The sequence below is a fragment of the Oncorhynchus masou genome, chromosome 23 (assembly GCF_036934945.1).
Source record: "Oncorhynchus masou masou isolate Uvic2021 chromosome 23, UVic_Omas_1.1, whole genome shotgun sequence".
In the NCBI taxonomy this organism is placed as follows: domain Eukaryota; kingdom Metazoa; phylum Chordata; class Actinopteri; order Salmoniformes; family Salmonidae; genus Oncorhynchus; species Oncorhynchus masou.
The window spans coordinates 54,522,113-54,549,894 of record NC_088234.1 but is presented as its reverse complement, the minus strand read 5'-3'; the positions used below and the strand labels follow the sequence as shown (position 1 = coordinate 54,549,894).

Here is a 27,782-nt window from a genome sequence, read left to right as displayed (position 1 = left end):
GTGAACACCACAAAGGAAATGAACACGAGCGAATGGGAACAAATAATGAGACCGTGCTTTTCATAAAAACTGAGGACATGAAAAGCAGATTGAATTGAACAACCAGTTTCCACAACAGCCCAGGTCAATAAAGCCTAAGAGGAGACAATAAGAAGCGTTATGGTGAGGACAACGGAGTCTGAGTGAAGGGGAGAGGGATGCACTCACCCACAGTGCCACAGGAGAAGAGGGTAGTCCCTCTGCTCATGGTGTGGCGCTCACGCTGTTGACAGACAGATGGAGGGATAGACAGGGAAAAACAGACAGAGGATATGGCTTAGACTAGGCTCATTTACTCAGAATCCAAACATGTCCGTACATAACTTTTCAGGCATCACACACACACACACACACACACACACACACACACACACACACACACACACACACACACACACACACAGAAAATAACAGACAGGGTGGTGCAGGCTGGCTCATAGAGAAATGGGGCAAAGCATCAGTCATTAACATTACTAGGAGTCACAGCAATACAGTGTAATGTCAGCATTCAGAACTGCGATGATCCCTTACAGTACACAGTGAGGGTTATAAAGAGGTAAAACTACTCAAATTGGCCCCATTTCAGTTTAAGCCTTTTTACCCAAATTGCTTGATTTGAACGCTGAGGTAGAATAATATACAATTTATTTAGAAGGACCAACGTAGAGGCCATATGAATACACCTTGGTGGCGAGCACCTTACCAAAAACTACAATAGGCTGTATTGTGGAGAAGCCAATAGAAAGCCCAAGTCTCATGTTTCCAAGGCCGGTGGAGAGAGAGGCACCTGTAAGGAACTTGTTACACTACTTCAGTTATAGGTCTAGCTAGCAGAGTTTTACTTACCAGCAGCAAATATTCAGTGTCCTTAGCCCTTACATGATCGCCACCTTTCTTCTTTTCCAGTGTTTTTGAGAAGATGATCACCATGGTAGGGCACAGCTCTGCTCCAGTCCATTCCAGTGCAGGAGAAGGCCGTGGGAAGCCATCTTAGGTGAGGACGGATGGGGAGGAGGTCTTTTGGGCAGTTTGGATGGGCAGACCACCACCTCTCATCTGCAGAGTGTCCTCGAGAGTAGGGGAGCGTCTCTCGCTATTCAGCCAATCCCTGTGCAACAGACAGAAAGAGAGAGATTTGGTGAGCACACACACACACAAATATTACAATCCATAAAAATGTGTGCATGCCATTATGGCGCCCGGCATGCGTGGGTGCATATTTGCAAATGGGCACAAATGTGCGTGAGCACGCCATGATTGCAGTACGTGTCATAATGATCTTTACCATCACACCACCACAGTGTGTCCCCAGGCGCAGGGCGAGGAGGAAAGGAGGATTGGTCCTTGTGGGTGTGTCTGTATAGCAGGCAGTAGGGCCCTTAGAGAGACGAGTCTAAACACATACAGTCAGTCCACTGGGCTGGGACACCACAAACACAGCACAGCACAGGCTCACTCTTTACTGAGTCCTCCTCTTCGAATCTTTCACTCACAACACCAGGGAGCTAATCTAAAACGTGCAGTTGAATCCCCCCCGACAGACAGAGCTAGGCCATATCAGGAATAGCATGCAAAACAGCTGATTAGAAAGGCCCAGGCCTTATTCTCCAATCAACAGCCTACTAATGACAGCTTGCAGTTTCTACTGTGGGCCAACAGACACAGCTACCACAGTCTCCAGAGCTCCTCAACTAACACCATGACTGTTCTGGGTTCTCCATAAGATATGGTTCAATGAAGTGGGAGGAGTGTGAGCATGTAAGGGATGAGGATAGAAAAAGGATGGGTCAGTTGCAGAGGAGAGAATGTACTGGACGTTAAGGTTGCATTAATATACTATATGACAAAGGGGTACTGTGCTTGCCAACTGTGGGAAACAAAGGAGTTGAAATAATGAGGGCATCAGCCCCATGCGGGTTGTCCTCCACCCAATCCTCCACCCACAAGGGAAAAAGAGACTAGGAACATTTCCCATCCTCATGACCTCTCCTCTCTGGTCTCATGACAGCATGGAGCCAGCCAAACCCTCCCCTAACCCGGACAACGCTGGGCCAATTGTGAACCGCCCTATGGGACTCCCGGTTGGTTGTGACACAGCCTGGGATTGAAACCAGGTTTGTAGTGATGCCTCAAACACTGCGATGAAGTGCCTTTGACCGCTGCACCACTCGGGATGCCAATGTCTGAAGTTGAGGGAGTGTGCAATTGGCATGTTGACTGCAGGAATGTCCACCAGAGCTATTGCCAGATAATTGAATGTTCATTTTCTAACATAAGCTGCCTCCAACACATTTTCGAGAATTTGGCAGTATGTTCAACGAGCCTCACAACAGCAGGCCATGTGTAACCAAGCCAGCCCAGGACCTCCACATCCGGATTCTTCACCTGTGGGATGGTCTGAGACCAGTCAACCGGCCTCACAACAGCAGGCCATGTGTAACCAAGCCAGCCCAGGACCTCCACATCCGGATTCTTCACCTGCGGGATCATCTGAGACCAGTCAACCGGCCTCACAACAGCAGGCCATGTGTAACCAAGCCAGCCCAGGACCTCCACATCCGGATTCTTCACCTGTGGGATGGTCTGAGACCAGTCAACCGGCCTCACAACAGCAGGCCATGTGTAACCAAGCCAGCCCAGGACCTCCACATCCGGATTCTTCACCTGTGGGATGGTCTGAGACCAGTCAACCAGCCTCACAACAGCAGGCCATGTGTAACCAAGCCAGCCCAGGACCTCCACATCCGGATTCTTCACCTGCGGGATCATCTGAGACCAGCCACCCGGAAAGCCGATGAAACAAACTGTGGGTTTGTACAACCAAAGAATTTCTGCACGAACTGTGCTCGTCATCCTCACCAGGGTCTTGACCTGACTGCAGTTCGGTGTCGTAACTGACTTCAGCGGGCAAATTGCTCACCTTCGATGGCCACTGGCACGCTGGAGAAGTGTGCTCTTCCCGGTTTTAACTGTACCGGGCAGATGGCAGACAGCGTGTATGGCGTTGGGGGCGAGCGGTTTGTTGATGGCGGTGGGGTTATGGTACGGGCAGGCATAAACTACAGACAACAAACACAATTGCATTTAATGCAGAGAGATACCGTGACGAGATCCTGAGGCCCATTGTCGTGCCATTCATCTGCCACCATTACTTCATATTTCAGCATGATAATTCTGCGCCCAAGGAATTGTACACAATTCCTGGAAGCTGAAAATGTCCTAGTTCTTCCATGGCCTTCATACTCACCAGACGTGTACAACAGAGTGTTGCAGTTCCCACCGATATCCAGCCACAATCAACAGCCTGATCAACTCTATACAAAGGAGATGTGTCGCACTGCATGAGGCAAATGGTGATCACACCAGATACTGACTGGTTTTCTGATCTACGCCTCTATCTTTTTTTAAAGATATCTGTCATTACCAGATGCATATCTGTATTCCCAGGCATGTGAAATCCATAGAAATGGGCATAATGAATTTCCTTATATGAATTCTAACTCAGAAAAATCTGTGAAATTATTGCGTTTATATTTTTGTTCAGTGAATTTTAAAAAGATGAGATGTTGAGGATTATTATAAATACAACTATGATGTCATACAGATAAGCACCTGTGAGTCCAAATGTGCACTTAACATTTCAAATCATATATTGTCACCGTTTATGATCACTATATTTGGTGTACAGCTCCAAGAAAACATGATGTTATACCCTGGGTCATTCAAGTTTCTCAAGAATGAGCCTGTTTGTTTATTGTGAGGAAAAGTCACTGTGGCACACACACCGGACTCCTTTCTATATACAACCTGTTTCTCTGAATTGCCTTGCTCAAGTCCAACACTCTAAGATCGTATTTTAGAACTTAGTTAGGCCTCTTGGCATAGGAATACGAACCCAGATTGCAATTTATATTGGACAATTTTTGGATTGCTTAAACAACTGTAATGGTGGTATGGCGGGGACGCAAGGTTGTGTTCCGAACTAAATAACTACAAGTGTGCCTGCCCTGGTTCCACAACGGTACAGTACCTTAAAGTTGAAGTCACTTCTTTGAGTCATAAAAGTGCATTGAAATTGCTTAGGAACTGTGGCCACATGGAGATACCAGTTAGTCCTTTCATTTAAACCTACCCCACATATTCCAGGAATAGTCTTATCATGTTATCCAGAGTATTTTCAGATTTTGTTATCAAAAAAATGTGGCGAAAGGTACAGTAGATGTTTGGATTTAGTGTTGTGTCAGGTGACCTGTAGTGGACTCACCTTTGGTTTAACAATGTTCCCACGATCTCCAAACTGTTCCCTTTCAATTGCTACCATATAAACTATCCATATATGCCAATTCCCACAAGTGTAAAGGGTTAAATCATGTTTCATATCTGGGTAAATTCTACTGCACTTGTTGGCTCCAATTCAGGTTAAGGTCCAAAAAGGATCATACTAAATGGCAATAGATATTGCATTTATAAATCCCTAAAAGGAAAAAAGTTCATTATGATCCAATTCCATATGGGAAGTATTGTACCGAACAGTAATTCTAAACAGATTTTTCTTCATTATAGAAGTTGGGTCTGCGCACAGGCCTCTTGGCTCTCAAGGGTTAATTACTGAGGAGAGGCAGAAAGGACTGTACTCGTAACAGCACCATGCCAAGGGTTCCCGGTTTCTACTGCTCCTACAGTTTTGCTTCGGTACTGCAGTTTAACAGACCCCCATCCCAGAAATACAATTTCAATAGACGGCCACATAGAGAAGTCAGATTAGAAAATTCCTAATAAAACACTTTAGTCATCACCTTTGTGCAAAAAACATCAACAATAATTTTTATAATTCAATGGCTGAGGCCTATTATTGTTCCATCACTCCTCCATTTCCTGGTTGCTAAACTTCTAATAATTTGCCTAATTTAAGTTTGTGGTAAAACAAGACTCCATTGTGTAGAGAATCATTGTACCATCTAAACCACTGTGAAATCTCTTTTACATAAACAAAAATATTGTATTTTCAGCCGTTTGAAGCTTTTGTACAAAACCGAAAGTACAAGACAAAAAAAAAAAAAAACGTAAGAACTGGAAGCATAGAAATAGTGCACGTAAAAGAGATCTACCATTTCTTAGACTTGCTTTCAATGAAAATGACAGATCTATAACTTACATTTCTATGTGAATTTGGTCAGGTCACCCAAAAAGTTACATATTGCAGCTTTAACCTTTTACATTCATCCAATGTCTGCCATGTTTTTGGATGATGTGATGACGTTATCGATACTCGCCCTGCTTCCTGTGCACGCGTGAATTGTGAATGGGCGCCTGGGGGGGGACAATATGGGGCCCTGTAAGGTTTTGTGGCACAGTGTTTGGTGTCCATCACTGATTGGATGTAGTTACTGCAGAGGAGAGCTATCACTCTCTAGTTAACACTGGGTCAGCCCTTTCTCATGTTGAGGTCGTAAAGCAATGCTGGAGAGGTCACGGCATACCAAGCCGCCCTCCGGCCATCTCCCCAGCACCCATTGGCTGGACACTTTGTCCAAAAACGCCACCCCATCATGCAACAGGAGCTTGGTGAGAACACAAACAAAGCAGCTCTCATTCATTAAACGTTTTACTTGACATCGTCTGACTTGATGTGCGGTAAAACGGCAGTTGATTTTGGCCTTCAAGTTGATTCTACACAAATAAAGGCTTTATCTCTATGAGGACTTTGAAAGGCCATTCACTTCTTTATCTCTGAAAGAAGAGCAGTGACCATGACAACCCAGTCCTGTAACAAAGGGGGGAAAACAGAGAGAAGAAACACCTTTCTTGAGAAAGAGTTTCCAGAGAAACACACCTTTCTTGAGCGAGGTTTCCAGGGCACTGACATGTAACCACCCCACACACACACACACACCGGAGTGCAAAATGTGTTGCCATTTTAAATGACCGACACATACACAAATAACACTTCCCCTGTGCTCACAAGTCAGCACTCTGTTGCAGGGTGTTGGTGAGCAGCAGCAACCACCTCATTAGCTAACATTTGATAAGAAAAACCACCAAAGGAAATCCACAAAGCCTTGTCAAAGCTATAATCAGTCTCTCACACACAGATACTGTAGCTGGTGCTACACACACACGCACACACACACACACTGACCCTCAATCAGAAAAGGAGGAACACAGTCAACTTGTGCAATATCCCATCTTGCTTTCACATCCACTTTTATTGTCCACACAGTAAACATCAAGATGTCGTCAACACATCCATCCAGATGTGCCAATGTTTTTTTCCAAACTACTGCAACATCTCTCTGCGTTTCCTCACTACAGGACATTACTGCTGATTGATCTGTACAATTCCTAGTCTACAAGGGCAAGCATGCTACAGTATAGATGTGTAACATATGCTGCATTACACGGACATGTGCTCATGTGGAAAAAGGCCAACCTCTGACCTGGATGTTAGAAACTAGGACAGTCATATCTAGACAGTACATCACTTCCTTATCAGTGGAGTACATTAGTTCAAGCTTGAGAGATGGACTTCAGACACCGCAATGCCTGTTCCTGTCCAGTGATGCTATGCTTGTCAAAGCTGATTTAGCATCACTTCTTCTTCTTAAATTATCACTAATCTATAGAACAAGACTGAACCGGGTGGGTCTAAGTGTGAGGTAATAAAGGAGGTACAGACCAGAGGCCCCCTTCTGGAAAAGCCTTTGCATTCCAGGGCTCTTCACACATCAGGTACCCTACTAATTACCTCCGCTCTCATCCCCTCACCCCTCTCTCCCTCAGCATGTGGTTTCTCCCATTACCCCTGATAGGCTGCTCTATGCACATTAACCAAGCCCTAATCCACCAGGGATATGTTACATGAGAGCCTCCAGACCAGACCATGATGGTTAATCCCACGCTCAGGGCTCCATCACAGCTAAGGGGGCCACTCCTACGGTGTTTAAATAGGTGACGTTATAAAGAAAGTCACTTCCAACCCCATAATCACACGTCCCGGGTACCACTCCTCTCCAAGACTGTTACATAACACTGCAGGTCTCGTTTTGTGGGAGCTAGGGGATGAATGGTGTGGGTGTGTTTGACCAAAATATCATATTATTTTGACGGTATGGCGATATTTTATGTTTCTGAATAATAATAGTTCTAAATATGTTTTATGAGTAGTGCATTACTCTAGACGGGCAACAATTCATTCTAAATGGGATAGTTTTATACTCAACCAAATTAGGGCAAAACTGACAGTGAAGTAGTCCAATTTCATACCGGTATACTGCTTATTCACAATATATTTCCCAGCCCTAGGATGATGGGAAATTATGGGAAGTCCATTGAGTCATGACATGCTCACCTTTCTCATGAATGAGTGTATGACTTATTCAACCAAACATCCATCTGCTACTTGCTTGGTAACGGCCTCGATGACTTTGTGTGTGTTCGTGTGCATACTTGGAACAAGGGTAAGTGAGTTACGGGCCTTGCACAGACAGACTTCTCACTTTGTCGGCTCAGGGATTCAAATCAGCAACCTCTCAGTTACTGGCACAACGCTCTTAACCGCTAGGCTACCTGCCTAGCATCACCACAGCAAAATCTCTGTGGAACATAATAGATGGATTAGACTACGTGTTATTCTTTCCATACAATACTTTCATACTAATATAATTGCAGATTATCACCTTCAGCTCTTTTATCATCTTAATGGAAATGTGTGAGAATTGGATTTTCAGCAGCTGAGAATGCGTTGATCTTTCTGTACTCGGTCTTACCTCCGCCAGGCTGGCTGTCACGCGTGCGTTTTGTGTTACTAACGACCCGTAGGTGTCTACTACACAAATCTACAGGTGTGTCTCCTCATGACGCAGGGTCATCGCAGTCACGTACTGATTCTGCAAAATGATATATCAGAGATGATTGCCAAGTATTTCACAGTAGAGTGTAAACACTGTCATAATAAAAGTTCCTACGTTCACATAGTGTAAAAGATGAAGGTGTAGGGAAAAGGGATTGCCAAAACACACCAACACTAATTTAGCTACCATTATGACCAAATGGAAGAAACATGATTTCGCTCAGCTCATTAAACCTCAATTGTGAGGCGCGAAACATCTTGGCAGAGAAACTGTGGCAAATACTGTGAAGTGCTTCAGAACCAGCATGGAAAACAGGATCTTCTTGCTAATACTTTTACTTAGACTGTCTACGCCATAAAACAACGGAAACATACGATTGCTTTTTTTAGGGGTGTATAATTGACGGATTACACTCTAGACAGCATCGACAGAAAGTCTATCCAAACCTTGAGTGATTCAGACAGGAAATATGCAGTGTCGTTCAGAAAAGCAGGGAGAAAGGAGAAGGATAAACAGAAGAATGACTCCTTTGTCATTCATAACAGACGTCTTATGATAGTGAATGACAAAGAAAAAAAACACTAAAAACATGAGGTCACTTCAGTTGTCAGAAGGGAATTCAGGGTGAATGTCCATTAGCGATGGTTGTCCATCTCATCATAAGGCTTCTTATCAGGCCTCTCACCAATCAGTGGTAATGAAGAACATGAAAGGAAGCCATTTCAGACTAGAGGTGGGACACACTGATGGTGCAATGTGTCACAGGGCTTAAAAAATGTCTTCCCTTCCCAGAATGCTTTTAATCTGAAACCAGATCGAGACATTGGCAGGGGGTTGGGGAAGGTTGCTCTGGTGTATGCCAGAATGCCTCCTTTCTTCTCAGCAGTCCATCTTAGACTCTGTGGGCGTTCGAGACGTAACATTTACAAAACGCATCATGTAAATGAGATGTCTCCCCCACGTTTCTGTGTGTACCGTGGAACATTACTTTTTGTCTTGAACTCAGCTCACAGCTTCTGACGCTGTGGGCGAAGCAGAGCAGTTATGACTGAAGGTCACACAGAAAGAGAGAAGGGGCTGTCGTTAAAATCAGATGTGTGCAACACAGAGGCACAGACTGGCATGGCTAACAATCCTTCTTTCTGGAGGCTCTGCATAACGCCTCGGGCCAGGAAACCACAGAAAGAGGGGAGAGAGAAAGTGACAGGGCGACAGAGAGAGAGGGAGAGGATGGTCCAGTGCCTCGCAGACAGGCACGCAGCTGCCCACTCAGAGAATGAAGCCTTAATAGGGACTCGCGCACACAAAAGCCGTGCAAATGTCTGCGTCTTAAGCACACACAGGAGCACAGAGTGATCCCCTTTAAAAACCAACTCTGCTTAATTACCTCCATAAATTACTGCAGCTATCCCATGTCCAAAACAAGTCCCTCTTGTCTGCCTACCGCCTGCCTAGCTATCTGAGACAACCCTGTTCGACTTGACTGTCTTTCACATGTAGATTCCAGCATTTCAGATTTTACTGTGCTAAAAATAAGAAATTGAAGCAAGTAAAGACATTTTTAAAAACGGCATTGGATAGTTTGGGAGATCGTGATTGTCATGCAAACCTACTTTGGCAGAGATTCCTTGAATGAGGCCTATACTCTGGAAGACTGTAAACACAGTTGTACTATACCATGCAAGTGCATACAAAATAAGACATAGCACAGTTTGATATCAACAGGTTGTCTGGAAAGGTTTGAGGAAGATATGATCTTCAATCTTTGTGACACGAAACAATGCTGCATATAAAAAGCAAGACGAAGCTGAGGCCATGTCGAGACTTGCCAGTTCCTGCAGCTTTTGCATCCTGATACCAGAGTTCCGATCATGGGGTTCCGAACATGTCGTGCATCTACATTTACAGTTGAAGTCGGAAGTTTACATACACTTAGGTTGGTGTCATTAAAACTCGTTTTTCAACCACTCCACAATTTTTTTGTTAACAAACGATAGTTTTGGCAAGTTGGTTAGGGCATCTACTTTGTGCATGACAAGTAATTTTTCCAACAATTGTTTACAGGCAGATCATGTCACTGTATCGCAATTCCAATGGTTCAGAGGTTTACATACACTAAGTTGAGTGTGCCTTTAAACGGCTTGGAAAATTCCAGAAAATGATGTATTGGCTTTAGAAGCTTCTGATAGGCTAATTGACATCATTTGAGTCAATTGGAGGTGTACCTGTGGATGTATTTCAAGGACTACCTTAAACTCAGTGCCTCTTTGCTTGACATCATGGGAAAATCAAACGAAATCAGCCAAGACCTCAGAAAAGAAATTGTAGACCTCCACAAGTCTGGTTCATCCTTGGAAGCAATTTCCAAATGCCTGAAGGTACCATGTTCATCTGTACAAACAATAGTACACAAGTATAAATACCATGGGACCACGCAGCCATCATACCACTCAGGAAGGAGACGCGTTCTGTCTCCTAGAAATGAATGTACTTTGGTGTGAAAAGTACAAATCAATCCCAGAACAACAGCAAAGGACCTTGTGAAAATGCTGAAGGAAACAGGTACAGAAGTATCTATATCCACAGTAAAACGAGTCCTATACCGACATAACCTGAAAGGCAGCTCAACCAGGAAGAAGACACTGCTCCAAAACCACCATAAAAAAGCCAGACTACAGTTTGCAACTGCACATGGAGACAAAGATCATACTTTTTGGAAAAATGTTCTCTGGTCTGATGAAACAAAAATAGAACTGTTTGGCCATAATGACCATCGTTATGTTTGAAGGAAAAAGGGGGATGCTTGCAAGCCAAAGAACACCATCCCAACAGTGAAGCACAGGGGTGGCAGCATCATGTTGTGGGGGTGCTTTGCTGCAGGAGGGACTGGTGCACTTCACAAAATAGATGGCATCACGAAGGGGGAGAAAAAAATGTGGATATATTGAAGCAACCTCTCAATACATCAGTCAGGAAGTTAAAGCTTGGTCACAAATGGGTTTTCCAAATGGACAATAACCCCAAGTATACTTCCAAAGTTGTGGCAAAATGGCATAAGGACAACAAAGTCAAGGTATTGGAGTGGCCATCACAAAGCCCTGACATCAAGCCTATAGACAATTTGTGGGTAGAACTGAAAGAGCATGTGCGAGCATGGAGGCCTACAAACCTGTCTCAGTCACACCAGCTCTGTCAGGAGGAATGGGCCAAAATTTACCCAACTTATTGTGGGAAGCTTGTGGAAGACTACCCGAAACATTTGACCCAAGTTCAACAATTTAAAAGCAATGCTACCAAATACTAATTGAGTATGTAAACTGACACACTGGGAATGTGATGAAAGAAATAAAAGCTAAAATAAATCATTCCCTCTACTATTATTCTGACATATCACATTCTTAAAATAAAGTGGTGATCCTAACTGACCTAAAACAGGAACTTTTTACCAGGATTAAATGTCAGGAATTGTGGAAAACTAAGGTTAAATGTATTTGGCTAAGGTGTATGTAAACTTCCGACTTCAACTGTACATGTGTCCACCCTACCCACACTCTCTGTTCCCGCGCTATATTCAAATACCAGTACGCATTCTACAAGAGGAGGAATAGTCTAAATATGACAACAACAGACGCTGATGAAAATAGCTAACTACTGTAGTGAAGTAGCCAGCTAACCTCTGTAGCTAGCCAGCAAGCTAGCAAGCAATGCTAAAGGGATTGCAAACTACTTAGCATAACTCTAGACAAACAAAAAAAGCTTTTCTAAATATTAGCTAGCTGGCAAGCATTTGAGGCCAGCAAACATGTTCTCCACATACTAGGAATGAGTTTCCTCCAACATTATAATGAGAAGATGCCTGTCTGTCCCAAAACACAAGTATTCTGGAGATATGTGAGAGGAGTGCTGAGTGCTTTCGGTAGCCTGATTTTCTCCACAGTCTGGACACATCGGCACACAATGCCTCCCTGATCATATCCTGAAGTGATTTGCCGGATCTGAACACAATCAAACCACAAAGCGACTTTTGTGTGTCAAGACCAGTCTTTTCAATGCAAGATTCGTATTCCGATAGCATATGTCACATGTAAGTGTCAAGTGTAGACACAGGCTTAGTCATCATAACTGTATTTCCCACCATAGCTGAGAAGTATGAACCAACACACAACAAAACTGTTCTTTCCTCAACAAACAGCCCTTAGACTGTCTCAGACACACACAGGCCCGGTGGTCTACCCCTATCAACATCCCCTTTGCAATTAGATACTAGAGCTGATCCAATCTCAGCCTGACTTTCCACCTAGTTTGCCAGTGGAACTGAGATTTGTTTTCAAGTGAATGAGTGAATTCACATGCAAGCAAGAAACGTAAAGGTCAACTACTGTATGTACATTCACTAAAACTACACTTTAGTTTATTTGCCAATAACCACCTCAGTAAAGAGAGAACAGAAGTGTATAAACCCACATAGGCATACCTCCTTTCAGGCTGTCCCAGTACGGTGAGAACAGACACAGACAAGTACACCGTAAGCATTCCATGGAATTTCAGGCCTTCCTGGTACAAAACCAGTCCTGTCTGGTATTTAGTTCATGAAGTAAAGATCAACCATCTCTCCCACAACATAACAAGAGGGCAAAAAACACATACTCTAACAATAACTTCCCTAGTCCCAAATGAAACGACCCTGGCAATCCCATAGTCAAAGTGTTCCATTGTCAGTGGTACTTTAATCAGTGCAGGCCTACCCAAACATTCTGTAGTCACGCAATTACATTACACACTCCAACGATGGTCCAAAACATGACTCCAAAAACAATGCAATCTAACAGTACAGCATTTCCCTGCCTGCTCCTGAATCTCAACACTTTGTTTCGTTAAGAGAGCGTAGGGGCGGTTTGGTTGTCTGAGCTCCTTGAAACTGAATTATACCATTCAGAACACCTTCAAAGTTGCATAGAAAGTATTTTGTTCACAAGTCTACGTGTTTCATTCCACTCAGCAACACAAACAAAGAATAAAGTGACTCATATCAAGACATCCCAGCTGCGAACCCTCCTCTGCAAAACCACAAATGAGAAGGATGATGTTAATTACAGAACTCAATTACAATAAAAGGCTGAAATATGTTGATGAGTGTGAAGTCTTGTGAAAAGCATGAGCTGGCGCACATTCAAAAAAGTTAGTAGAGGTGCTGACTAACGGCGAGTAAACTGTAGGCTATAAAAAAATAAAGAGAATCGGACACTCTATATACAAGCTCCCAGTAATTTATTAGGTAAACCATGAACATTTTGGCATCACAGTGCCTTCTCATGTGCCATCACACGAGGGGCTCCCGAGTGGTGCAGCAGTCTAAGGCAGCGCTTGAGGCATCACTACAGACACCCGGGTTCAAATCCAGGCTGTATTCCAACTAGCCTTGATTGGGAGTCCCATAGGCTGGCGCACAATTTGGCCAGTGTAGGCGGTCATTGTAAATAAGAATTTGTTCTTAACTGACTTGTTTAAAAATCACAGTGATGCTGAAACATTGGTTTACCCAATAAATTACCGACAGCTTATATATAGTGTGCAACTCTATTATTAATTTTTAGAGCCTAGAGTCTGAAGTCTTGCCCAGTGTGTTTGTGTGTGTGTTTGTGGCCTTACGGAAAACCCACATGAATTTCCCGTGAAGTGTTCCAAAAACACACATGGTCACATCCCACTGGGCACCAACGTATATTCCACATTGGTTCAATGTCATTTCATTGAAATGACATGAAAACAACATTGATTCAACCAGTGTTTCCAGTGGCATGTGATCTTATGTGAAGTTAATGTGATGTTTTTACGTGTAGTTCCATGTTAAGTGTTCCCAAAACACTTGTTTACATGTGCAATTTTACTTCAAATCATGTGATTTCACATGTGAAATCACGTGGTTTTTCTGTAAGGTTATGTGTGTGTGTGACTCATGAAACACCTCAAATGACTATCAATCTTTTCACAGGTTGCGGTGCTGAGGTGGGTGTCAATAAAATGAGATAAGAAAGCCACACTTCCCTCCAACTGGCAGTTCTTGAAACAGACCAGTGTTACAGGCACACAACATGACTTAAAAGTGGGACAACTTACAAACCCCAAAGTGCCTACAACAATAATAACAACAACATATCTAGACACATGATCTCTACAATTCCCAATCTGGATATTTGAGGGTATGCAGGTGTAAAGGAAGGGCTACTGCACACTGTTTGCTAAGAGAGTGCCTCCTGATTCGGGTCACACCAGGCTTGAACCCAGGCCTTGCCACCCTCGTAAGGCATCTTACCAGTCAGCACCACACTAAAAAGCTAGAAGTCACACTCAAGGCTGAGAAGTAAGTTTCACACATCCCCATTTGCTACACCCCCCCCTCAAATGTACTCAAAAGCTGCCCCAGCATTGAGCTGAGCACAACTGTATATCTGGGTCAAGGCACCATTGTAAAGATCATCATAGCTTGATTAGCAAGTATCACTTGCTCCTGATTTGGCTGACACCAAGGCTCAAACCCAGGACTGCTGCCTTGCTAGCACATGTGACTACCCTCCTGAAACTGTCTTAACAGTTAGCACCACACGAATAGGTAGCAGTCAGCTGCAAGTGGCAACACTTAAGGCTGAGAAGTAAGTTTCACACATCCCCATGTGCTACACAGGCATGGTGAGAGCTGCGGAGAAAAAAAAGTAGTACTACACAAGGGTGGAGGGGGGTTCAGTTGAACCGGGTTACAGAGCTGGAGCATTGAATACAGGACGGCTTTGTCCCAGTTGCCCAAGCACTGCGCACAACGCAAATGATCTCTCAATCAACTCCTTTCTATTCTCTTATTTGACTATGCGCTATTCTACTACAGTGGAAACATGCGCAACCCGCAGCTAGAAAGCAAGCAAGTTTACGCAGCATCGCAACACGGCATTTAACTTGTTCCTCAATTACATTGTGCAGTAGCCTATTTTAAGATACATAAAAACACGATAATCATTTGTGTTGGGGTTAAAGCCTTTCAATATCGTCCCTGAAAACACAATTTCCCAAGCACTTTGTTTCCTGCTATTATGATAGCATGGATCACAAGCAAGCAACACTTTCCAGTTTATATTGTTGACAATATTTAACTTTCTCTAGACATAAGAAACAAGCTTATATGCTTATTTCAACTTCTTGCAATGGAAAAAAGCTCAAGCAAACTTCAGCAATCAACAAACTACTTTGGGCAACAAAGACACGCCAGAAAAGGATTAGCATTCATTCTCAAGAGTGGCCTACCAATTCAAAGAAAATATGATGTCGGGATGGATGGCTTACTACCTGGCCAGCTGAGAGTCTGTCGAAGTTAAGTCATCTTCGATTTCCGCAACAAAGGACCAGAAAAGTGAGTGGATCCTCATGCGCACTACTGCCTCCACATCCACGATGGCAGTGTGGGACTGAGAAACTGCATGAAACCCCGTGCTCGCTGGAACGTTGAAACAAAATCCGCGTTCAGCGAAACCATTTCTCACGCAGAGGGAGGAAGCAACTATTGATTCCACAGCGGTGTAGCCAATTTGAACAATTAAGCTTAACCGTACTTATACAGATACTATTTATATATTCGGCATGTTTCTTGCCATTCATTACACATGTATTTTATTTCTAGTTCAATAGAAACTACATAATTTACCCCCCCCCCCCCATATTGGTATCGTCTACCTGTGTGTTCCTTTTCTTTTCTCACAAGCTATTCTGAATGTACAACTCTGTAGTAACATTGTTACAGTTACTAGTTCACTTGTAAATGTATCCACTATCACAATGTGACTGTGGTTGACTGACCCTCTTAAGCCTGTGACATGAATTAAAACAAATTGTTTGTAGGCCTTAACCATCTGTAATGTATGCCACTAGCCTAAATATGTAGATCCTATTAAATGCTCTCATTCATATTGCCATTTGTTAGGCATGTCTAAAAGTGTTCCTTCTTTGTCACAGTAATGTCTATATACACCCATAGTTCACGTAGAAACATGTAGTACGGTTCTGTAAACTATTGTAGCAGTAGATAAATACTAGGCCAGGCCTAGTAGCCTAAATAAATATATAATGGTTGTATGCAGAGATATACAGTATTATATTTAGCTACATCCATGTGCTCTGTAACTGTGAAGTTGACTGAGCTGCCTGTAAGGTTTCACTGGAACCTGACAGATGGTTTGAAATGTGGCAAGGAGGAATCTTTCCCACTTCCACATTGCTTCCCCGGCAAGGAAAACTACACAGCTACATGCAGGAGTAATTCAATCAGCACCCGAAAATCATATTAAGAGGTCAAACGGTTTCCAAGGAGAAATACAAAAAAACATAAATATTTACTGTATCACACTTGAGACTGAAATGAAAGCACAGCATTCATGGTGTTCAAATCAAATTTATTTGTCACACATACACATGGTTAGCAGATGTTAATGCGAGTGTAGCGAAATGCTTGTGCTTCTAGTTCCGACAATGCAGTAATAACCAAAGGCAAGAAGGCTGCGGCATCAACTCTGCAACTTTTGATGAGCATAATGAGTGGAATAAAAGTCAGTCGTCACCACTGTGCCAGCACACTTTGCCTGCTGATGATGGCAAGTTATGAACCTACTGTACATGTTCATGTTGCTTTGAGAATAAGGCACAGAAGAAGGCACAGTGATGCCGAAATGTTGGTGATTTACCCAATAAATTAATGGGAGCTAATATATAGAGAGTGTGACTCTATTTATTTTCATAGCTTATAGTTTATTCTCCGTCAGTCAGCACCTCTAGATCAAATCCTTTTCTCTGGGTGTGAGCCAGCTCATGCTGTTTTATTTGGCCTTGAGAATGACGCCCATATATCCCATATTGTGTATGCCTATATAGTGTATGTCTTCTGTGACTCATGAAACACAGATCATGTGTCTAGAACAACAACCTCTCTCTCAATGTGAGCAACACAATTGAGCTGATCGTGGACTATTGGAAAAGGAGGGCCGAACAGGCCCCTATTAACATCGACGGGACTGAAGTGGAGCAGGTTGAGGGGTTCAAGTTCCTTGGTGTCCACATCACCAACAAACTATCATGGTCCAAACACACCAAGACAGTTGTGAAGAGGGTACGACAAAACCTTTTCCCCCTCAGAAGACTGAAAAGATTTGGCATGGGTCCCCAGATCCTCAAAAAGTTCTACAGCTACACCATCGAGAGCATCCTGACTGGTTGCATCACCGTCTGGTATGGCAACTGCTCTGCATCTGACCGCAAGGCGCTACAGTGGGTAGTGAGCATGGCCAAATACATCACTGGGACCAAGACCCCCCCTTTGTTTTTATACTGCTGCTACTAGCTGTTAATTATCTATGCAGAGTCACTACAAATTGCATCGACTAACCCCTCGCACATTGACTCGGTACATATTGTTATGTAAATGTATCGTGTTACTTTTTGATAAACATAATTTTTTTTACTTTGGTTTAGTTTATTTATTAAATATTTTCTTAACTCTATTTCTTGAACTGGGGTACGTTCTGTTGTATTCGGTGCATGTGACAAATAAAATTTGATTTGAAATTACAGTGGACATCCTAAAACAGCACAATGTGCAAAAAAGCCTCCAGCCACATCAGTCCTTTTCAGATTGTATTAATTAACTAGACAAGTCAGTTAAAAACAAATTCTTATTTACAATGACGACCTACAGTGGGTTAACTGCCTTGTTCAGGGACAGAACAACAGATTTTTACTTTGTCAGCTCAGGGATTCAACCCAGCAACCCTTTGGTTACTGGCCCAACGCTCTAACCACTAGGCTACCTGTCGCACCAAAAGATAGGATTGCTCAACTAGCTTGGCATGCCAGGCATCTGTTGAAACAGCATAACATGCTCCAAGCAGATGAGTGAAACAAAATGTATCATTTACCTCGGCCTCAAATTCCTGGAACCAGTTTAATGACTGCAGCCTTAAAACATGCAGTACAGTGGGCATGCTTTTTTCCATGAACAGCAGCAGAGCTCCAGGAGTGTGTTCCTGTTCACAGCCTCGTAAACTAACAAATGAACCACTATCAAACCCTCAGGGTGACAGGATCACAATCACATCTGTCGTTCTGCCCCTGAACAAGGTAGTTAGCCCACTGTTCCTAGGCCGTCATTGAAAATAAGAATTTGTTCTTAACTGACTTGCCGAGTTAAATGAAGGTAAAAATAAATTAAAAACATAGCAGATGCATAAACCTTTTCATGGTAATGATACATCTATCAATCACTTCTATTCATCCACAAGGAACTAAGGTGCAATCCACAGATGTGAATTGAGGTTTATTTGAATGGTGTTTGGCAACTGCATTAGCAGGATACCCTGACGATAAGGCATGCTGTATCGAAAAGTTGGATTACTCTCATGATATGACTTTGATTAACAGGATTTCAGTGCCTCCCAAAGCCTCCATATTTGTGTCTAGGTCTCTTAGCAACAGCACCTGTGCGAGTGGGCTTTACGCAAAGAGCAGCGAGCTTCAGTCCGTAATTCAATCTAATCTGTGGTGCAGAACAAAGACATTGTTTCTGTGCCAGGCAAACAAAGAGCCATTTGAAGACTTCCTTAGATGCTGTCTTGTCTCAGACAGTGTACATTTCAATGAGACAATATTGGTCACCGAGTGAAGACAGTCAAGAAGCATCTTGTTTCATGGGAAAAAGTTGTGTAATGGTGTAATGTGTCAATGCGCATCCAGGCAGGATTTTCAGTGCCTTGTAAATTTCCAGGCAGTAGTTTTCGTAACACATTGCATGTGTTTACTCAATAGCATGCCTCGGCATCAACTGCTCCCATTGGGCCACCCGCCCAGATTCCAATTAGAGGTAGATTGAGAGTTATTAATGACAGAATGAGTTAAGACAGGAAATCACTTATCTTTCTTTGAACCATGCCCTCTGTTTATTCATTATGAGCTGGTTATTAAGGTGGATTGCAGAGGACTTCTGAATGGAAAATGTTGACATAGGTAGACATGATGAATACATCCACAGCTTAATCCAAAGATACTGTATATTAAAGGGGCAATCTGCAGCTGCTACATACATTTTTGTACTTATAAATTAATGATATGTACCCATTGATTTGGGAAGAATATAACTTATAAATGCCTCATGAGCTTGTCCTACCCCATCAGAATCCCAAATGTAACCTGGTTTTCCTCCAATGTTTGTAAACAAAGTAAATGTAAACAAACACTGTATATGCTTGAAAAATGGTTAAAACTATAATGTTGATATAATGGATGGGTAGTTCTTGCATCTATAGCTCTGTATGAATTTGAGATTGGTTACATTTCACCAGCCCCATCCCTCAGATTTTTACCGAAACAGTGGCAGGAATCAGACTTTGTTATTGTTTCAACTGCTGATTCCAACTTTAATGTATAAGCAATACACTGTAGCTCTGGATTTACAGAACTTGAACATGATACCATCCCTATTTGGTTAATAAGTATTTGAAAAGGGTACAGATTAGATTACTATTCCCTGTACTCTTCAGTTCTCTATCTTTCCTCACACAGGCTAGAAGACACATGGCTGGTGTCCGGTGAACAAGATTATCAATGCCCTACACTAGGAAGACCTAATAGTCCATGGTCTTCTGACTACAGCTAACTGACCGCACATGAAGATGATGAGTCCATATGGGTCAGTGATGACCTCAATGCCACAAGGCAGGAGAATCCACTTAAATATTATAATACGTACGTAAGTTAGAACAAAGTAAATGGGGTTGATAAAAGGCCAAGAAGAACTGATGGCAATCTGAACTAAAAGGTTTCATAGGAAATTTGTAAATATTTGTAATGTTAGCAAAAGATGATCGTATTAGAAAGCCACATAGCTATTTGACATTCAAAAGTTACAATCTTTCCCGGAGGGAGATTTTGGATTCATCAATCTAAACATGACATGAATGATCTGAACATAGGACTTTTTATAAAACTGGTTTTGACAACAGCACATAACATGACAATTAATGTGAAATCGTTTCTGGTATTTTATGTGTGTGTGGGTGTGTGAATTTTTTTTTAAGGAACAAGGTGCTGCTGATTAGAGGACAAGGCTTGATGAATTTCTTCTGCCGAGAAATGGCCCCCTCTGCTGTGTCTGACAATATCATCACATTTAGTAGCATTAACCCTCACATTTCCTTGTGACTCACAGCTGTACCTCCTAAGCTTTGAGAAGGACACCAGGGTACAGTGATATGGTAATGGCAGAAAGAGTGAACGGTTACATATTATTCATATTTAAAATGTATGTTGTTCTGTCTTTGAGCTGTTCTTGTCTATTTTTGTTCTGTATTATGCCATGTTTTATGTGGACCCCAGAAAGAGTGGCTGCTGCTATTGAGGATCCTAATAAAATATCATTGCAGAATTTAGATTTAGATTTCTGGAATCTGATTTTTTTTAAATTAAGAGCAAGACAAATAACTCAATACAAAATAATATATTTATTTTAGGGTATTCTAATTGTTCCTGCGATTATTTCACAAAAATGTAACTTCAATTGATAAATAAAAGTCCATTAAAACAACATAACTGTAGCCAGTAGCTGTGAAAGTGGTGCTCATGAGCCCAAAGTGGTCCCTGTTGTTTGTGTGCTATAAAAAGATATATATATATTTTGCAATTGGTATATGTTACAAATGCAATTTGTTCAAAATGTTATGAATTTGTTGTGCTTAAAGGGATACTTTGGGATTTTGGCAGTGAGGCCCCTTTATCTACTTCCGCAGGAATTTCCCCAGGAACTCATGGATAACATTTTTACATCTCCGTATCTGGTATGAAGACAGTTAGAGGTAGATTTGCAAACCAATGCTAACTTGTGTTAGAGCAATGACTGGGAGTCTATGGGTATCTGCTAGCATCTCCTCAACTCATATTGAAAATACTGGCTGATCAAGGCTGCTTTTGTTATAACCTGATGCTTAACCGGAGAGCTGTCTTAGTTGTGGCATTATATCGATGTTTTGATAATAGGTCAGGCACCAAAATGAACCACCCAAACAAAGATTTTACAAGCCCAACAGCTGTCAGACATATTGAAAGCAGTACATCCCCTCAATGTACTCTGAACCTTTCATGACTCTAGGTTAATGAACAAGAAAATGTATTGAAAATAGCATCTAATGTTTGGTAATTGTATGTTTAGAAATAGTAAAATATGTCCGCTCTTTCCATTTCCTGAAAAGCTTCTGTTTTGGAGATAAGAGATTTTCATCAGACAGCGATGAGAGACTCCCCTAGTCCCTGTTGATAACACTTAACTTGCTATTGAGCCTATAAAATAATCATAATGGCATAAAATATGGCATAAACAATCATAGTCACTGATGAGAACTGACTTTTGCATTCTGGAAACGAATAGATTATGTTGACAGTGGGATGGAGGAGTCCTGATAAGTGTAATTCAATGTTCCACTCATAACATTCCAGGAGTGTCTCCGACGGTTCGCTCACCTTGGCTGAACATCTGCAGTAGCTGTTCCTTAGTCCAGCTACAGGAAGTGATAACAAAGACCCCCTCCTCTTTCAATGCCCCTCTCAGAGCTTGAACGTAACAAGCTTTGCTCTCCTCAGTGTTCTCTGGGTTCAGGCTTATGGTGTCAAATGCACCTTTGTCGATGCATAAATCAAAGCTGCTCAGCTCTCCAGAGCAGCTCATGAAGTCCACCTCCTAGTATGATGCAAAAGGCAGTGAGTTGATATCAGTATGCACTGAAATAATGTTGACATTTACATACAATAGCCAGGTACTCCATATGTGTTGAGCTACATTACGGCTGTATGAGATATGTTAATAATTTCCAAAACTCTTTGTCATTAAACAATTGCTTTCAGTTGTCAGCATCAATCTTTTGCTTCAATATCTGTTGAACTTGAGTATGTCAGGTGTCAGTGCAGGTGCAGGTATCTGAAAATCTTGTCTACAAAGGCTTGGAAGACTGATGGAGCATTCATCAACCTGCACGGCATGACGAGGTACTCATAGTGCCCAGAGGTGGTACTAAATGCAGTCTTCCACCAGATTGTAAGCGCTCCTGAGATCCAATTTGGTGTGAAGAAGCGCGCCCCGTGCAATGACTCTGTCACACTGGCTATGAGAGGCAGTGGGTAACTGTACTTCACCGTGATCTGATTTATACCTCGATAGTCAATGCACGGGCGTAAACCTCCATCCTTCTTCTTCACAAAAAAGAAACTCGAGGAGGCAGGTGAAGTGGAGGGCCGAATGTATTCCTGTCCCAGAGATTTGGAGACATATGTTTCCATAGCCGCCGTCTCCTCCTGTGACAGAGGATACACATGACTACTGGGAAGTGCTGCGTCTATCAGGAGATTTATCGCACAATCCCCCCATCGATGGGGTGGTAGTTGAATTGCCTTATTTTTACAGAAGGCGAGAGCCAAATCGGCATATTCAGGGGGGATGTGCATGGTGGAGACCTGGTTTGGACTCTCCACCATAGTTGCACCTATGGAAACACCTGCACACCTCCCTGAGCACTGACGTGACCACCCCCTGAGAGCCCTCTGTTGCCATGAAATAGTGGGGTCATGATAGGCCAACCAGGGAAGGCCCAACACCACAGGAAACACAGGAGAATCGATCAGGAAGAGACTAATTCTCTCCTCATGACCCTCCTGCGTTACCATACATAGTGGAGCTGTGACCTCCCTAATCAGACCTGACCCTAAAGGACGACTATCTAAGGCATGTACAGGGAAGGGCACATCAACAGGAACAATAGGGATCGCTCATCTAAGTGCAAATGAACGGTCAATAAAGTTCTCAGCTGCGCCTGAATCTACTAGCGCCTTATGCTGGGAATGCGGGGAAAACTCAGGAAATGCTATACATACACACGTGTGCGCAACATTGAGCTCTGGGTGAGTCAGTGCCTACTGCCTCACCTGGGATGATCCACCAGTGCCCTGCCTGCTGCCTCGACTCCCTGGGGAACCTCCCCAGCACCGACCAGCAGTGTGCCCTCTGCAGCCACAGGTGGTGCAGGAAACGGCCCCCCCTCCGGTCACCCTTAGAGCAGCACCTCCGAGCTCCATTGGTGTGGGATCGGAGGTGCTGGGGGATGGAATGGACGGACCCTGATCCGGACATCCGCGGGTGGCCAACAGGTTATCCAGCCGGATGGATAAATCCACCAGCTGGTCGAGGGTAAGGGTGGTGTCCCTGCAGGCCAGCTCCTGACGAACATCCTCACGTAGACTACACCGGTAATGGTTGATCAGGGCCCTCTCCTTACATCCTGCGCTGGCAGCCAGGGTCCTGAAGTCCAGTACAAAGTCCTGTGCACTCCTCATCCCCTGTCTCAGATGGAGCAAGCGTTCCCCCGCCGCTCTTCCCTCAGGTGGATGATCGAAGACCGCCCGGAAGCGGCAGGTGAAATCCTCATAGCGGACCAACGCTGCGTCTATTGGCCCACTCAAGCGCTTTCACTGATAAACAGGAGATGAGGGCGGACACGCTCTTGTGTCCCGAGGGAGCCGGGTGGACGGTCGCCAGGTAGACCTCCAACTGGAGCAGGAACCCCTGGCACCCGCCAGCCGTCCCATCGTATGCCCTCGGGAGCGAGAGCCAAATCCCACTGGGGTCCAGGTGAAATAGGGGTGGATTTTGGAGCATCGGCGCGTGCTGCTGGACGCGCTCCTCCACTGGTAACTGAGGACTGCTTGCACCTGCTGACTCCATATTGGGTGTGTGTTTCTGTCAGGTGTCAGTGTGCAGAGGTTAGGAAGGAGTCAGGTGCAGGACACAGAACTGAGTAAAATACGTACTTTACTCGAAAACAAAACAACACCAATTTCCACATAGGGAAAAACACACCAGCTCACAGAAGTCTTGAACACTAAACAAAGAACAAACACGCACAAAACCATGTGGGAACCAGAGAGTTAAATATAGAATAAATTATAACGTAATGGGAACCAGGTGTGTACAATCAAGACAAAACAAATGGAAAAAGAAACGTAGATCGGTGGCAGCTAGAAAGCCGGTGACGTCGACCGCCGAACGCCCCCCGAACAAGGAGGCACCAATTTCAGCGGAAGTCGTGACAGACGCTAACATCTGTGTAAAAATATAGTGCTTTCGTCCATGTGGTCCAACCTGACCACTGCTAAGGCTGAGGCCCTAGCACAAATGAAAGACTTCCTTGATCCTTATAGGCCATGAAAAACTAGACCTCTGGAGTGAGCCAAGCAGCCACACATTTACCACAACCCAAGTGTCACATCATTGTAGTTTTATGAAGGGTCAACAGTATTTCAGTGTTGGGAGACTGTCCAACGGAATGGCTCTGTATGCTTTGGATGGATGCACCCAGAAACCTCTGTGAATTGCTTTAGGCCAGTGTTGGGAGGGAGAGGCTTTAAAACAGTTGAAAACAAGATAGTGCGTCCAAATGGTGGGATTATCTCGCTCTCAGGCAGATACGGGATAGTACTAAAGATGACGCTCAGAGAGACAGACCTCCATGGACAGTCCTCCTACCCTCTGAGCTTCTGGCTGTGGCCACTGGGAACTCTCTCAGTATATGCTCCAGGCCAGATGTACACTCACACACTCATGCGTTAGCCAGACTATGTGCAGGACGCTCTGAACCAAAATACTGTACCATAGACACACACCGGATTCTCCTCACACTCCTGCAGACATTAACATAGCACAGAATAGCTGAGAACACACACACGTTTCTAGTGTTCTACTGCTCTGGAGGCATGGACCAACATACCATCTGATATACCCAGACAGGACTGCTGCCAGACTAAAGTCAATATTGACCTCAACAGCAAGCGCTCTGACCAAATACCGTATACAGTACACATCTCCGGAGGTACGTGTACAATATGAGAGTATGCATGTGTGTATATGGGGGAGGAAACCTCATGCATCCCCATGTGTGGTATTATATGGCAGAGCAGCATTTAAAAACTGCTTTTCCTGCACACATTTTCCTGCAGATGTGTTAAATTGTGTCAGCTCGCTCGGGCATAAGGTGGCTGAATCCAAAGCTGGGCGGAGTCCTATTACTTTTAACACCTCTCTGCTACCCCTCCACACAGGAGAGTTCCCCCTCATGGCAGCAGCCCCAGGCTGGGGGATATGGTGCGCTAAACGGGGGGGCTAAACATCAATGGCTGGGTTTGTCTGGGGTCCAACCAAGAGACCCAAAGTCCTAAACATTATATTACAGGGATGGAGTAGAGTTGTTTAAAGATGGAATCCAAAGTAAGGGGGAAAACAGCGCCACTGTCCACCCCACGGCCGCTGTTATTGTTTTTGTTTTGTTGATGAAGTGTCGGTGAGGATTGTCGCCCAATGTGGTAAAAACAGATGCAGTACATGCTGTGCTCTTCTGTTGTGTGTGCATTGATGAAAAAAAACTGTTTGTTGTTTGCAGTAACTTCTTTGTTGTTGTAATATTGCAAACAGACGTGGCAGTTTCACCATTAAGGATTTGAGCTTTAAAGATGCACTATACAGAAATTCCTGGTCCTAAAATCCAAATAGTTTGCCTAATTTCAGTTTATGTGACAAAACACGAAAGTATAGTGTATAGAATCATCGAAACAATCTAAACCGCTGTGAAATATATTTTGGTGTGATGGTGTGGGGGTGCTTTGCTGGTGACACTGTCTGTGATTTATTTAGAATTCAAGGCACACTTAACCAGCATGGCTACCAAAGCATTCTGCAGCGATAAACCATCCCATCTGGTTTGCGCTTAGTGAGACTATAATTTTTTTTTCAACAGGACAACGACCCAACACACTTCCAAGACTATTTTACCAAGAAGGAGAGTGATGGAGTGCTGCATCAGATGACCTGGCCTCCACAATCACCCAACCTTAACCCAATTGAGATGGTTTGGGATGAGTTGGACAGCAGAGTGAAGGACAAGCAGCCAACAAGTGCTCAGCATATGTGGGAACTCCTTCAAGACTGTTGGAAAAGCATTCCAGGTGAAGCTGGTTGAGAGAATGCCAAGAGTGTGCAAAGCTGTCATCAAGGCAAATGGTGGCTACTATGAAGAATCTAAGATTTGTTTAACACTTTTTTGGTTACTACATGATTCCATATTTGTTATTTCATAGTTTTGATGTCTTCACTATTATTCTACAATGTAGAAAATAGTAAAAATAAAGAAAAACTCTGGAATGAGTAGGTGTGTCCAAACTTTTGACTGGTAATGTCTATGCAGTGCACCACAAGGCTTTTCTTCCAAAGCATTGGTGACTAGGGATGTAAATGGTGAACAGTTAATCAATTAGCCACCGAAAAATACATGATCAATCTATAGGTTCTAAAGGTTAATTTAGTTTAATTAAATTGACATGTGTGTATTTTCGTAAATCGTCATGCGTCTTATTTATCACACATGCGCAGCAGACAGAACCTAGTTTGAGGAGTGGAATGGCCTATCACCTGTCAGAAAACCCAAGAGCAGCTCCTCAAAAAGCTGGTACTGGAGTGAAATGTGCTTTTATAAGCCCAGTCATTGCGCAACAAATAACAATTCTGGGACAAATTCACTTATGGGTGTATTAAAGTAGTCAAAAGTGTAGTATTCGGTCCCATATTCCTAGCACGCAATGATTATATCAAGCGAGTGACTCTACAAACTTGTTAGATGCATTTGTTGTTAGTTTTGGTTGTGTTTCGGATTATTTTGTGTCCAATAGAAATTAACGATAAATAATGTATTGTGTCATTTTGGAGTACTTTTATTGTAAATAAGTATGTTTCTAAACACTCCTACATTAATGTGGATGCTAAAGTGATTACGCATAGTCCTGGATTAATTGTGAATAATGATGAGTGATAATGTTACAGAGGCATAAATATCATACCCCCCAAATGCTAACCTCCTCTGTTACTGTAATGGTGAGACGTTAGCATGCTGTATAGAGCATAAGCCTATGTCAAGGTGTCTGTGCATAGGTCTATGCACAATACAGTCCAATAGTGCCACCAACTGTTAAGTATACCATCTGCTGTAACAATGCACAGTACAATTGCCTGTATACACACGACTAAAACACTAAAAAGTTTATTTTTGTTATTGAAAACCGCGCAACTCCATTACTATGTGATAACAAAGCTATTAGCCTGCTACTGTACTGTGAAACGGCAGTTACAGCTGTTACTGTAGTGATTAGCATTTCTACACACACAGCAGGTAGGACTTACCTTGACTTCCACATTAGACAAGTCTTCTGTCTGCAGTACATTTCTTGAAGTTCTACAGAGGCTACAGAAGTATCTATTCCTGTGGAATATCTGAATGCATAAAGAATATGTCATGCAAAGGAACAAGCTAATGTTGTCCTATATGCTACAGGTGTGTAGGCCTAATTGGCATTTTTACATCATAGTAATTACACACCTTTAAATTTTTGTTCAAAGCCTACCAGCTCAATTAAGAGGATACCATTCCCCTTGCCAATATTAAGTATGACAGAGATTTCTGTGTTTTCCTCTTTTTCCATCCACCCGCAGCACACGGTCCATACTCTCTTCTCGAAACCTTGGGAAATAGAGATGGGGCACAGTACAGACAATGACAACTGTAGCAACTTTGTGACCATAATGTGTCCTTTGTAGCTGGATACTGTAGTAGGTAGTTCACCGGTACAACGTGTTGCAGGCAAAATGAACGTAAAGGTTTGTAGGCAAATTAATGTCCAAAGTTGATAGGGCTGCACAGAACAATTTATACACATAATGACTATACCTTATCTCACGTTTCTAATGTCTTTAAATATCTGCAATTCCATCTGGTACGCATCATC

At 43.1% G+C, this 27,782-nt stretch overlaps 1 protein-coding gene and 1 pseudogene across 3 annotated transcripts in view; both read right to left on the bottom strand.

Moving 5' to 3' along the window:
- The window catches only part of LOC135511061 (protein FAM53B-like), a 27,591-nt gene extending 12,225 nt beyond the window's left edge, over window positions 1-15,366 (bottom strand). Inside the window, exons 1-3 of one of the 3 annotated variants that reach the window (XM_064932548.1) lie at window positions 15,183-15,366; window positions 886-1,147; window positions 208-262 (exon numbers count right to left, since the gene is read on the bottom strand). In XM_064932548.1, coding sequence (XP_064788620.1) covers window positions 208-262; window positions 886-969 — 139 coding nt within the window. In that variant the 5' untranslated portion in view covers window positions 970-1,147; window positions 15,183-15,366. Of the gene's footprint in view, window positions 1-207; window positions 263-885; window positions 1,148-1,324; window positions 1,547-15,182 lie in introns of those variants that run through there. The other 2 variants (XM_064932547.1, XM_064932549.1) reach the window with 2 other exon arrangements.
- On the bottom strand, window positions 1,030-27,782 carry LOC135510126 (EEF1A lysine methyltransferase 2-like; annotated as a pseudogene).